Here is a 13,770-nt window from a genome sequence, read left to right as displayed (position 1 = left end):
TTGTTAGTTAAATTAGAGTCTGCATATGTAATGTCTATAATATTGGGTCTGCACTAGTTCACTTGTGAGCTCCATGTGTTATATAGTCCAAAGCAAATTACCCCACTGGGGGCTTTTGAAGTCACTTGGCCCGGAGTGTAGAGCACAATCGCTCCCAGAGCATTAGAAGAAGCAGCATGAGGAGGACAGGGAATAGGCGTTGTTTCATTCTCAAATACACTCCAGTCTGTCAGTGCACAGCTAGTGGATAGCAGGGCCTTCATATGAAGTGGAGCAAATTAATGAAAAGGTTCATTTCATGAGTTCCCTTTTATATTGCACACATTGCACAGAGAAATTGCACACAATGCCTTTTTTTCCTCAATGTATTTGCACACACACATTGCTCACGCAGTCATGGCTGTCTTTGTCCAAAGCTTTTCAGTCCCCAGTGTGAATGTGATTGTTGATTACATCCCTGTGTATTTTTTATTATGAAGTGCTACTACTCTACATAAGTGATAAACATGTATACCTGTATATGAAAGTACTAGAATATCTCAGTCTGTAAGCATGCATGAAAAGTGTGCTTGCAAATGTATGACAGCTATATAATTTTCCTCTTCGCCTTCCTGTCACGTTTACCAAACTGCAGCCTGTGGCGCGGCAGGGGGCGGGGTGGAGGATGAGGGCGAGGCAGATGCTGGCTGGATCGAAGGTGCAGCCATCCTGTTGTCTGTGGTGTGTGTGGTGCTGGTTACGGCCTTCAATGACTGGTCGAAGGAGAAGCAGTTCCGTGGGCTGCAGAACCGCATCGAGCAGGAGCAGAAATTCCAGGTGGTCCGTGGTAGTCAGGTCATACAGCTGCCCGTGTCTGACATAGCGGTGGGGGATATCGCACAGATTAAATACGGTAGGTATGAGGAGATTGTCAAATTGGTTGGAAGGGAAAAAGTTTACTCACTTTATCACATTCAGTTCGGGCAGTTAGGGCAGTAAACTCAAATTGCAAACATCTTTGCGTAAATTCATAGCTGACAGATCTTTGAAACAGAATCATTAGATTAAATTATTACATTAAATATTTGAAGCTGAAGTACATATCCGACCAAACAGATGCCCACTGACTCTTGATCGGCTTTTCTGTTATTTTCATGGCTAAGTAACTGAAAATAGACACCTCATTTCCAGAAGGGGATTAAAATTATGAGGCCCACCTTAAGCAATTAAATATATTTAAGATACAATTGAGCAATTAATGAGCTGCAGACAGACCCATACAATGCGCAACACACACATCCTCTCATACTACCAGCATGTAACAAAAATATACTACAGTGGTCACAGTCTATTCTGATTCACATCCACTCAAACCCAATTTAATTTAAGTTCATTTCTAACGAATCTTTGGAGTTTCTGAAGAACAATCAAATCCAGAAATATAAATTGATCCGCTAACTCTGCCATCTCTCTTGTTGCAGGTGATCTGCTTCCTGCTGATGGAGTGTTGATCCAGGGCAATGACCTCAAGATTGATGAGTCATCACTGACCGGAGAGTCCGACCACGTCAGGAAGTCTGCAGACAAGGACCCCATGCTGTTATCTGGTATGATGTACAGTTGATGCACTCCCTTGAGATGGATGGGTGTATAATCTATGTCACAGTCATGTTTTCCCGCATGTAATGTTGTTGTTTAAAGGAGAAAGGGACAAAAAACAGGATTTGTGGACTTAACTTTGAAACTGAGCACTTTGTAGTTTTCCTCTTCCATTCAAATCTTCATCTCTGTAAAAATGGTTTACTGCTGAGTTTGAAGTTAACAATTTTTTTGATCCTTTAAACTATAAAACAATATTGTATGTACTGACATGGATTTCTTTACACAACAATAGATGTTTATTTTTCATCTTCATCTTTAGAAAATAGAAAGCGTTTTGGAATGAATTAATATCTCAAACAAGCCCACATATTTTATAGTATTTTCCACCCCGTGGGCTTGTGCCAATGTGTCACTCTGCATCAGACCTGAGCATGAATAAATAAACTTTGATTTGTTATACATACTGGCCTAATGTAGCAACATTTACTGCCTTCAAGTAAATTACAGAAATATAAAATTCTACTAAATAATCACTACTTTTTATAATCACTTCAGTTGCCAGTCAAATCTCAAAGCCTGAGTGAAATTATTCAAGTTGTTTTAATATTGAGGTTTGCCTGCCATTGCTTATTTGCCTTAGGTTTGGTTTGCCAGAATCTGTTGTGAATAAAACCAAATTAAGTCACAGTCATTGCATGACCGCAGACAGAAGACAAAAGGTCGTTAATTACAATCTGAACATCAATGCAGAAGACACTGGCGACCGCCTGGAAGTTACTGTTTTTCCTCTTGATTGGTTTAGTATTTGCTGCAGTAGAGAGACACCAGAATTTGCAGCTGTGTGATTCTTAGAAATGAAGAATATCACTGAAACGTGGGTTAATCTGATCTCACATCTTGGTATCTTTTCCTGTGGATAATTAGCTGTGTGCTTTTTTGCCACCTCCTTTAATTAGCCTCTTATTCACGCACATCGACTTACTCTGACAAAGGTTAATAATTTTCTATGTGTGTACTGTACATATTCACATACACAAAAGTGTAGTGCAGCCTGCAAGTAATTGCACACTGACACATTTTTTTTCTGATTTTGTGTTTCAACTCCAGCACATTCAATTTAAAATAAAACAGTGAATTAATAATGTTTGAGGTTCTATAAGCTTGTCATATATACAGTAGTTCCCTAATTTTATGTCAATGCAGCAGGACAGTGATCCTAAGTATAGAACCAATATAGAACCAAAGCAACCAATTCATTTTATTGAGCAGGCAATTGAATGTTCTTGTCAGTAACTCAGAGGTGTTGCTGCAATTAGGGAGAGCTGTTTTACAGTAGTATATACTTGACTATAAAACTGGAACGCAAAACAGGGAAATGAACAATCATTTGTTGTAATTTCACCATTATAGTATTAATAGAGGAAAGAAGAGTCAAACAGTAAATGAAACTCAATATTGTTTTTGTAATGTAACTGTAGTGTGAACATAATTTATATGGCGCTGTTCTATTCTATCAGTGTCTCTTGAGATGGAAGTGTCAGATCAGGGTGGAGAACACTGTTGAGGTCAACATTCATTAATGCAAATGTGCGCATTTATGACAGAGGAACAAAGCATGTCACTTTTTAAGCAAACACTGAAACTTTTTCTAACCCAGCTATGGGTTTCTAAGTATTATTATAACACTTTCCTGCCTGCTCTCCAGGGACTCATGTGATGGAGGGGTCAGGGCGCATGGTGGTGACTGCTGTCGGTGTCAACTCCCAGACCGGAATCATCTTCACCCTGCTGGGGGCCGGCACAGAAGAAGAAGAGAAGAAAGAAAAGAAAGGTAAGATGGTTATATCTTTAATGTATCATTTTATAAATAAGTCCATTAAGAGTTTTCTGCAGTTGCTTCAGGAGTACTGAGGTAATTTGTTTTTTTTTGTCAGCGTTGCCCAGCAACGTACCCTTGAAAAAAGCTTTTTGTCATTTCATTACCTTATGTGCTGAAAATCTAACTGTGTTGCCTCATTACATAACGTTAGTGTTTTTAACTGTCCTTATTATCAGAAGGGTAATAAAGAAACTCAAATGAACAAATGTCCTCCTGTTTAACTCACATGAATTGTATGAATTTTTTGTAGGAATTTGTTGTACAGTGCCTGACAATTAGCCTTTCTGCACAATCATCTTTGCTGAATGTGTATATATATATATATATATATATTGTATGAAATGAGTGATGGTGGTACAGTTGTGAGCTGCAGTATCGAGGTTCTGTGGGTTCAGGTGCATTATTGTCCTTACTCTCTTATCGTTCCAAATTCGCCTCGAAGGAGGGGCAGTGGAAGACGGACACCAGAATACAGGTAGAGTATCACCTTTCTCTGACCCCTGGGAGTGGTACTTGATCCTTTTGATCTTTAACCCCTGATGATCCCCAATAAACCACCCTTACTCGTCACTCTTTTTCTGTAGCCGAGCACCTTTGCCCCCGTTTAATTCCTCACTTAAAAAGAGAAGCCTCATCACCACAACACTGCATCTTTTTAAGTGCTGACAGATGACACATTTCACAATGCATAATCCTCTACCCCATAACGGGCACTGCGTCCACCAAACTAACTAGCTAGCATTCAACATCAGCTGTTTCACAGACGTGTTGAATGCCATGAATACAGGAAAGGCTGTCAAACTCATGTTATTGCTGTATAGCAGAACAATGACATGAGAATGACAGCCTTGCAGGTGTACAGCACATGTACCAGCAGTAGAGAGTAAAGGAGAAAGTATAAGCTTTTTTAAGATGCTATTTTTACGTCTTACATATGTACTCTTACATCAGTAGTGATTTGTTGCCACTGCTCCCTGTACCTCTTTGAACAGCTCTGTAGTTCAATGAGCAGGAACGCCGGTGGCTTCCACGGATAGCATACTGTATTTTTTGAAGCATTTTGCTTCAGTGCTGTCTCCGAATTGACATATTATATATAAGATAAGAGTAAACATGTCATCCTTTGTGGATAACACTTTCTTCCTCTGATCTGAACACTGACAAATACTACATGTCTTCTTGTTATGACTTGTGCTGTAATTGTAGTGCCTCAACAATATGGTTTTGATTTGGCTGTAGCACTGTGGTAAGATGCATTATTTATCCCAGGTATGATCAGTCCGACAAGATTGATCAAACCAGGGAAAATAATCCAGTAATCGGGATTTTATCTAAATAGGTATTTCCAGAATTTCAATGATATAAATTTCTCTTATTATCTTACAAAAAATTGTACCTTACATCATGCACTCAGTATATCATATATGGCTGGATTACCTTGAGGCAGGTGAGACTTTTCTAAAAGGTGAAATCTGCCAAATGTGGTATTATTCAGATGAATTTGTTGATAAAATACTGCTCACGATTGCAAACCCATCAAGGAATTGCACCAAAATTACTGTTAGGCTATTTAATTAAGGAAGCTATTGCTTTTCAGTGAGATAATAAATGTAGTATAGAACTGTAATAAAACTTTCAAACTACTATAAGTCATTGTGTTTTTGTTAACAATGAACTATGGACAAAGAAAAACCAAAACTAAACAGCGAATTTCCTTTTTGCATAAATTACAGTTTATGTGGCTGCTGTCAAAACATATAAACACAACCTTGCAAGATCCATTCCAGGTTTTGAAAACCGTAATTTTAATTATAATGGGGCTAAGGCAAATATTTGGACACAAAAAAAATTAGCCCCATCACTTAACTGGTTGGAACATGTGTGTAATGCCTAGCTAATATTTGGGCCCTTTTACATTTTGTTTACTTTTACATTATAGAGTTTAATTTTAAATTCTTTATGCAACACCTTTTAGCTTATTTGTTTCTGATTTCCTGCTCAAATTATGATTTTGTGATGCTAAAAGCTATTACATGAATAACATGGTTAAAATGAAATTCATACTGCAAAAAATGAATATGCAATCAAAACATAATATGACAGAGGTAAAATACACTATACTCACCACTGATTACCATACAAACGATTATATATATATATATATATATATAGTACATACAGTATATATAGTACATACAGTATATTGAAACAAATATGTATCTTATTAAATCATCTGACAGTAGGTTTATCTTTCTTGTGGCTCTGGTTTCACCTTTTGTTATAATATTTTCCACATGTTATATTCAGATTTCATGTTTCATGTCTGTCCAGTGTTCGTTTATTGACATTTTCCCTTTTCACTCTGGTAAATCGCACTAGTTAGTTCATATAACAGTTATTACATATACATATAAATGCATTCGTAATCCTCAATGATCACATTTTAGCAAACACACAGTCTACATATGCTGAATCTCTTACTTGTGCTATAACCATGTTATTTCTGTTCATTGTCTTGTGTGTGCACGTGTGCGTGTGTTTTTGTGTGGGTGCGTGCATATGTTTGTTTTGTTCATTCATGTTCGGCCCTCATGGCTAGACTGCTCCCATCCCCCTATCCACCCTATCGCAACTATAGCCACGGATGGGGCTGCAGGCATTAATGCCCCTGGCAGTGCCAGCCTAATTAATGGTAGGTTGACAAAACATCTGATCTCTGACCTGTTTCTGTTGTGACTTTTGACTCCTTCTACCTTCTCCATTCTCCTACTGCTTCCTACCATGAGTGCTCACCCTCTGCTCTACCTCCTCTCTCAGTTGCATTGGGCCTCTTTGTATCCATGCTGTCAATGCATGTCTTCCTTGTTTGTAGAAATTAGGGTCTTGTTTCTTTTTCCTCTCTTTATGCTATCCTTTGCCTTGTAATGCTTCTAATCGTGTGTGGGGAAAAATTGTAATGATTTTTTTTTACTCCATCTTTAAATGCAAACTAAAATAAATCCCTAAAATCCTTTATTAGGTGAAAGTGATAAAAGTGGTGGTGTGACATTTTGGGAAATACTTATTCCCTTCCTTGCTGACAGTTAGCTCCCGGCCAAGAAATAGGCCAGCACTCAACTCCCACATGTTGTTTTTACAGTTTGGTTTTTGTGCAGATTAAACACGAACAAATGAGATATAACATGATAACTAGTGAGCTTTAGACGTGCTGGTAGGTGGATTTTGTTATCACTGGACAAGCCAGCGGTTTCCCCGTTTCCAGTCTTTGTGCTAATCTAAGCTAGCTTGCTGCTGGCTGTAGCCTTATACTGCACAGATATGAGAGTGGTATCAATCCTCTAATCTAACTATTGACAAGAAAGAGAATGAGTGTATTTCCCAAGATATAGAGCTGTTCCTTTAAATCGTGCTGTTGGGATAAGTGAATATAATAGAATTGTTATATCTAGGTGAATAGTGGTGGCAACATCCTACTGTAGGGCCATCTTCTTTAGTTGGGTGTCCTCTGAGATCACTTAGTGCAAATCCATCATTTCTATGTTAGCTGCACGGGATGCAAAAAGATTAACTTCATTCACTGTTGCACTAGATTGTCTCTTATCTTCGTCTCCTTGGAGAGCAGCCCCAAAGTGTTTGTACTCAAGGCAGGAGGGGTGTGATTTGCACTGTAATGGTGACCTTGCGCTGTCCTGGGCTGGAACAGAGCGATTTGTCATCTTCAGCTTTATTGTGACTCCGGGGAACTGGCTAATGTGGACGTGGAGGTGAAACGAGCCATTTATTCTCCACATACATGCAGAGGATTCTGCGAGAATCTGGTCTTCTGGCTCTACCTGAGTAATTTTCTTACTGGTATTTGAGCATAAAGCACTGCAGATTTTGTGCAATTTATAGCCTGCTTACCACTGAGACAAACAATGCATATCTCTATAATTATAGACTGGGTAGATAATGGGATCAACGCTGCAGTATATAATAAATGCTCTTTTAATTATAATGATGTATACTGCATGTGTACTTCTAAGAAGGCTCTTAGCTGCTCTATTAGCTACAAGCAAGATGATTCTGTAATTTATAACAATATTTTTTGATTTAAACGCACATTAAATTGTTCACTCTTTGTGTAAGCAGAATCCAACAGCATAATAAATGCACTGTCCCCAAACTTAGATTTCGATTTTCCTCCAGTTGTTCTTATGTAACTTCACCATGTGGGAGGCTTTCCCTTCAGGCTCTCTCTCTCTCCTCTCTCTCTCTCTCTCTCCATTGCTCACATCTTCAGTCTGCTTCTCACTGAGTGTGTGATCTTGCATGTGCTTTCTTTCCTCTTATGCATGCAGTCTCTCGTTTGTGTGCACTGTACGTGTGCGTGGTGTGTGTGTGTGTTTATGGTGTACTCTTACTCTCACTGTCAGTGTCCAGTGTAAATGCTCTATCTATGTCTTGATATCTCATTTTATACCCTGACAATTTGACACGTATTTTTTTGATAATGTGTGTGGAATTACCTGTGAGTATGTCATTCAAAACAATATTTAAAAGCTGAAAAGTTTTTCAGAAAGTATGCAGTTTTTAAAAAAAAATGTTCTGCATCATATTATGTCACACTTGAAATACTTTGATGTCAAAATATTTATATTTCAGAAAGGCCCATTAAGCAACATGATTATTCGCTTATGCAATAAAATAAAGTGTATTAAAGCCTAATTTCCTCCCACTTCATTATGAGAAAATCTGCACACAACAGTATGTGTCTCTGTTTGGTGTTAGAATAACTCTCAGTTAAATTTTATTTTATTAACCCCTTGCCAGTTGGTGTAGCTGCTAGTTACATCACATCACTTACATATCACAAGCCTTTCTATGTGACTGTCACAGAGAGGTTGTATTAAAAGTCATTTTCCTGTCTCCTTGTTTGTGATTTTTGGTTCTCACTGTGTGTGTTGTCTCTGTGGTGATAATTTGTTGACTTGTCTGCCTTGGTTATTTTTGTTGTTATTGTCTTGTATGTCTCCATCATAGGTAAAATGCAAGATGGCAATATGGAGAGCAACCAGATTAAAGGTAACCAAACCATATCTTTCACTCTCTCCTCCCCTGCCTCATCTCTTCCTCCTCCTCCTTCTTCTCATCTTTTTCCTTCTATGGTGTGTGGTGTAAGGTCTGGGTCAAATGCAGATGGAAAATCCTCTGTTACTTTATTTATTTCAGCGTATATTGTTCTAAATACCACACGGTCTCTCAGATGATTGTGCAGTAATAACTCAGAAAGGATTACAAGGGACTTTGACAGTCCACTGTCAGTCTACCACTGACAAGCCTAGATACTGTAAATCATATAAGAAATTAGACCTTTTATTTGACCCAGGTTTTACCTGCAGCCATATTAGGTTAGAAAATCCTCCTCCTCACTCTGTCTGTCACTAATGTGTTGTCCCTGGTCTGTTGTTCTGTTGTTGTTCTTGTTGTGTTGTTGACTTGTCTTGTTCTCGATAAGAGAACAGCAACCTGCTCCTCAACTAGCGCCTCACACGGGCTACCCTTTTCCACCAAACAACACCCCAAACTGTCCTTTTAGTACTCTCCCCAAGTTATATCACACACCCTGGTTTTCCCCTCTCCACTGTTTTTGTTCCACTGAAATTTGCTTCAGGCAATATGACATAAATTTGTCTGAGATTAAAGGGATACTGTGTCATTTTTGATGCAACCAAAGTGATACCTTCAAATAACTTATTGTACCTGACAAACTCAGAGCCCCAAATTAATTAAATTATGAATAATATAAAACAGAAAAAGGAAGCAATTTTTTTTACATTTCAGAAGATTTTATCTAGGTAAGCCCCTTGAAAGTCTAAGATTCAAATCATCAGTCAGAGACTCCTCAGTCGACCAAGATTCTTCAAGTTGAGCATAGCTGCAGAGGGAGTGCTGGTCGCTTTCACACTGCTCTCCGGGTTAAAATCATTTCATTAAGTCAAGTCGTCCCTGCAACTGGTACAGGCAGCTGTGGTCCCAGACCCAGGGTGAATCTGAGTGAAGCAGCTGCTCGGAGGAAAAGAGGCCTTTCCCGGTTAGTCTCAGAGATACTGTTATCTTCTGCCTTTTGCTCAGAAATTGATTCATTTCATGTCAAAATACGATCTCTGACTTGCTGATGCACAGACTCTACAAGACCTCTGAAGGTGCCCTGTGGTATCTGGCACCAAGACATTAGCAGCAGATCCTTTATGTCTTGTAAGTTGTGAGGTGTCACTGCAGATCAGACTTGTTCCAGCACCTCCCCCAACACCCTGTTTCAGAGTTGGCAGGTACTCATCACTGCTGACCAGGAGCACCTCATAAGCCTTGCTGTTTCATAGATGCTCCAACCCGATTCTGCCCTTGTAAAAGTCACTCAGGTCTTAACACCTGCCTGTTTCTGCCGCATCCAACAATTTGACCAGGAGAACTGACTGTTTTGCTTAGCGTTTAATATATCCCAGAGCTTGACATGCGCCATTGTAACAAGATAATGAACGTTATTCAATTCATCCGTGAGTGGTCATAATGTATTGGCTCATTGGTGTATGTTTTACTCTTTTAAAACCAAACATGGGGAGATGCAAAAAATAGACACAAGCTGAGAAAGTCAAAGTATCTTGAAAGCAAAAGGGTTAATGAAGAAGGAAATGTAGCTTTCAGAAGATGCACCTTCGTCTTGTGTATTAATTTGAACTGTTTGATCATGCTCTTCTGCTGCATACAGCTAGATACAGACAATACACTGTCTGTCCAGTTTCATGGAGGTGGAAAAACCAAAATGCACAACCAGAGAGTATGACAAATGCTCAACAATGAAAGGTTTTTCGTAAGCATCAAACACATGCCTCATTGTGACTGGGAAACTGGGCTGAAATGATTCTTGGTAATGGGTTACATTAAAAGACATGCACTGCACTGCACTGTGTGTGTGTCTATTGGTGTGGGTGTGTGTGTGTGAGTGAGAGGACAGACATGCAGACAGACGAGGTAATTGAGGATTGGTTTTACAAGTTGAACAGTATTTTTTTACAGAAGACCTTGTTTCAACAGCATAAATCAGAATCAATTGCTGTCTAAGTGAGAAGAGTGATTACATATATGTAATGCACATGGGTCAATATATGTTTTAGAAAATGATCTTAAACAGTCATTTTGATTTTGATTTTGACTAGTGGAAGAAATTACTAGAGGTCATTTCAAATGCATGTAACTGTGTCCAGGGTAATTGTGTTTTGTGTGCTCGAGCCTGTTCCCTGATGAGATGCTTTGCCTCAGTAAAAAGTATGATCACATGGTTTTACTATTTGGGGATTTCCAAAGATTCGTTTCTTGTCATTATGATTATCAGAGAAGAGCTTTTAAACAATGTTTAAGTTTCATTCTGTCGACAACCTTTCATTCAGTGTAGTTAGCATATGCCAGTATATAAGTTCAGATAGCTTAACCTGCAACGGAGATCTCTGCCTATCTTCGTTTTTTGCTGCAAAACAGATTTTAAAGCGAGCTATACATCAATACATCAGTTGCTAAAATGTATTTGCGGCTTGTTTTTAGAACATGAACCCTCTAAACCTCCAAAGCGATTTGAAAACTGGTCTTCAAAAGGTTTTCAGAATAAAAATAACAAGTCAAAACAAGTACAGATCAATGTTTAGGTATTACACTACACATTAAAACAGATCTCTAGAGGGTTTAAAATCTGATATATTGTTGATTTTGATTCATTGAATCTTTTTTATCTTTATTGTTTTATTGCTTTTTTAACTTATCAGTTTTTCTTTCTTTTCTGTGTGAGGCACACTGAGTTTTTCCTGCTTGTGTAAAATGTGCTACACCGAAGGTATATCCTTCAATCCTTATTTTGCTATATGGTTTACACGTACCAGTTAGTCTCATGCTGTCATGGGACCTCATATGATCTTGTCTTGGTTTAGTCTAAACCTGAATTCTGGAGCTTCTAGTGTAACACCTGGGTGTTAAAGTCTGGCTCCCTCTTCCTTCTCATTTCCTTGGTTTAATCTCCATTTCTAACACTGCTGCTTTCTGTTTTTATGTGGTATTTACAGTAAAGAAGCAGGATGGAGCAGCTGCCATGGAGATGCAGCCTCTAAAGAGCGCTGAAGGCGGAGAGGCCGACGAAAAAGAGAGGAAGAAGGTGTCCACTTCGAAGAAAGAGAAATCTGTGCTGCAAGGGAAGCTGACCAAACTGGCTGTCCAGATTGGCAAAGCAGGTACAGCAAATTGCTCACAGACAAGTCCGTCACTCACTTGGGCAGTTAAATCAGGGACAACAAGGTACTGAACCATCATCCTGTCCATCAAAAGTTGCACTAAGACAAGACTCACATCTTGGTCGCTTAAAGCAATCAGAGCAGTTAGGAAGAATGCTTGAGTGGCAGAATTACAGAACAGTAAACGAGACTGTGCACTTTATTTTTCTAAATGACCTGTCCTCCGGTGACTTGTTGAATTGTTGTGGGAGCAACTGAGATGCATCTTGTTCAGGTTTGCAATTTAACCATCCATATTATAATCAATTGTTTGTAATTTAATTTAAAGAAATTTATGGCACCAAGAAGTGGATGTCTAACACTTGCAGTAGATCTCTACCAGCAAGCATTTTTAGTAACAGATGCCCACATGCCAGTGTGCCCACATTGTGGGTGTCCTCTCGGCAGCAACATAGTAGGATTACGGTTGAACAAATGTTAGCCATGAAATGCAAAGGTTTCTGGACCAGTCTGGAGAATTTAGAATTCTTAAACGTAGAATCACCAAAATCCTCAAAATAATCCTTTATAGCTATTGAGGGAGATTAAAAAAAACCTTGAAGGTTTGACATTTTCAGAAGAAGTCCATGTTTTTACAGTGCACTGTTATATCAGACTGTTGGCCTGAGGGATGGAATGAGGACGGGATGTCAAAACAATGAAATACCATGGATGGATTAGCATACAAGCAGCACTGTAAGATCATATGGTGTTCCTGCGGGTCTGGCAGAAAATATTTGGACTTACTACACTTCCAGGACTGTGACCCTCTGGTATCTGTGTCTGTATTTATGTGCTGTACTTTACTGTGGCTAAGCCACACCTGGTCTGTATCTACCTGAACCAGGTGTGCCTCATTATCCATCAGAGAAGGAATAAAAACCCCAGATATACTTGTCAGTATAATAAATGAAAAGAATGCATACATGACTGAATTGCATTTGCTCCGTTAATCTAATTACATTGGCCTTCATTTAAGCAGCAAGATGAGGTACAACAGAAATCTACCTGCCACTTTTGATGTAAAGGACTGGCTATACAGCTTCTGTAGGAAATCTTTTTCTGTGACAAATTACAAGTTGTCATTCGCACATAATAATTTTCCCCACAAATACTAGCATGTAGTTACACCTACAAAGACGAATCATAGACATTCAACAATGGAAAAAAGAGTGATGAATATTTATGGTTATGGTTTGTCCAGTCTTTTCCTTTTTGGCAATGCCCAAAACCCACAAGTGAGTATGCTCTAGGTTATCAGCTTATAAGGTACTCCTAGCTAAAAGTAATGCACTCTAATTCAACAGCCTCGGAACAAATTCTCCCTTCATGAAGATTATGTTGAAACTGTTTTAGAAAGGTGTTTTCATTCCTTTCCTCAGCTGATACCTGTTCCATCTTTTTCAGGTTTGCTCATGTCGGCCATCACTGTCATCATCCTGGTCCTGTATTTTGCCATTGACACCTTTGTGATGCAGAAGCGCCCTTGGATGCCAGAGTGCACTCCCATCTACATTCAGTACTTTGTCAAGTTCTTCATCATCGGTGTGACTGTGTTGGTGGTGGCCGTGCCAGAGGGGCTGCCTCTGGCTGTCACCATTTCCCTGGCATATTCTGTCAAGGTGAGCAATGCCACATGCTGTACATACACTGTGGTACTGTTGTATCTCTACTTTAAAGGCTGTCCATTTACATTGTATGCATTAAGTAGTGTATTTATTTACCCACTGCGAGTTGATTCTCTGAGCTTTACTTCACTGCTGCAGAGAATATTCTGCCCCTCACACGGATTGAGAATTGTGATTTGCTTGCATACGTGAGGATTCTTTGTATTTAGTTCTTGCACTGTGTCAACATACTTACATACCATTCACAGCCACAAACAGAAAAAGAAATTCTGATGAAGGCCACGTGTGGAAAGCATTTTGTTTCTTAGACTGTTGCTGTGAATTATATAAGCAGTTACACATGTTATGTAAGCACAGACATCCCTCTTTTTATATTGGTAGCTATTCT

At 38.9% G+C, this 13,770-nt stretch overlaps 1 protein-coding gene across 9 annotated transcripts in view; it reads left to right on the top strand.

Moving 5' to 3' along the window:
- The window catches only part of atp2b2 (ATPase plasma membrane Ca2+ transporting 2), a 130,055-nt gene that overhangs the window by 87,478 nt on the left and 28,807 nt on the right, over positions 1-13,770 (top strand). For 4 of the 9 annotated variants that reach the window (XM_022748378.1, XM_022748377.1, XM_022748376.1 and 1 more), the window contains 8 exons: positions 635-892; positions 1,461-1,586; positions 3,287-3,412; positions 3,903-3,935; positions 6,060-6,152; positions 8,483-8,524; positions 11,551-11,715; positions 13,162-13,376. In XM_022748378.1, the coding sequence (XP_022604099.1) occupies positions 635-892; positions 1,461-1,586; positions 3,287-3,412; positions 3,903-3,935; positions 6,060-6,152; positions 8,483-8,524; positions 11,551-11,715; positions 13,162-13,376 (1,058 nt within the window). The remainder of the gene's footprint in view (positions 1-634; positions 893-1,460; positions 1,587-3,286; positions 3,413-3,902; positions 3,936-6,059; positions 6,153-8,482; positions 8,525-11,550; positions 11,716-13,161; positions 13,377-13,770) is intronic. The other 5 variants (XM_022748383.1, XM_022748384.1, XM_022748380.1 and 2 more) reach the window with 4 other exon arrangements.

This window comes from Seriola dumerili, unplaced genomic scaffold, assembly GCF_002260705.1.
Source record: "Seriola dumerili isolate Sdu_G_001 unplaced genomic scaffold, Sdu_1.0 BDQW01000121.1, whole genome shotgun sequence".
Classification (NCBI taxonomy): Eukaryota; Metazoa; Chordata; class Actinopteri; order Carangiformes; family Carangidae; genus Seriola; species Seriola dumerili.
Note: the sequence above shows the minus strand (reverse complement) of the source record. Positions and strands in the feature narration are given on the sequence as shown.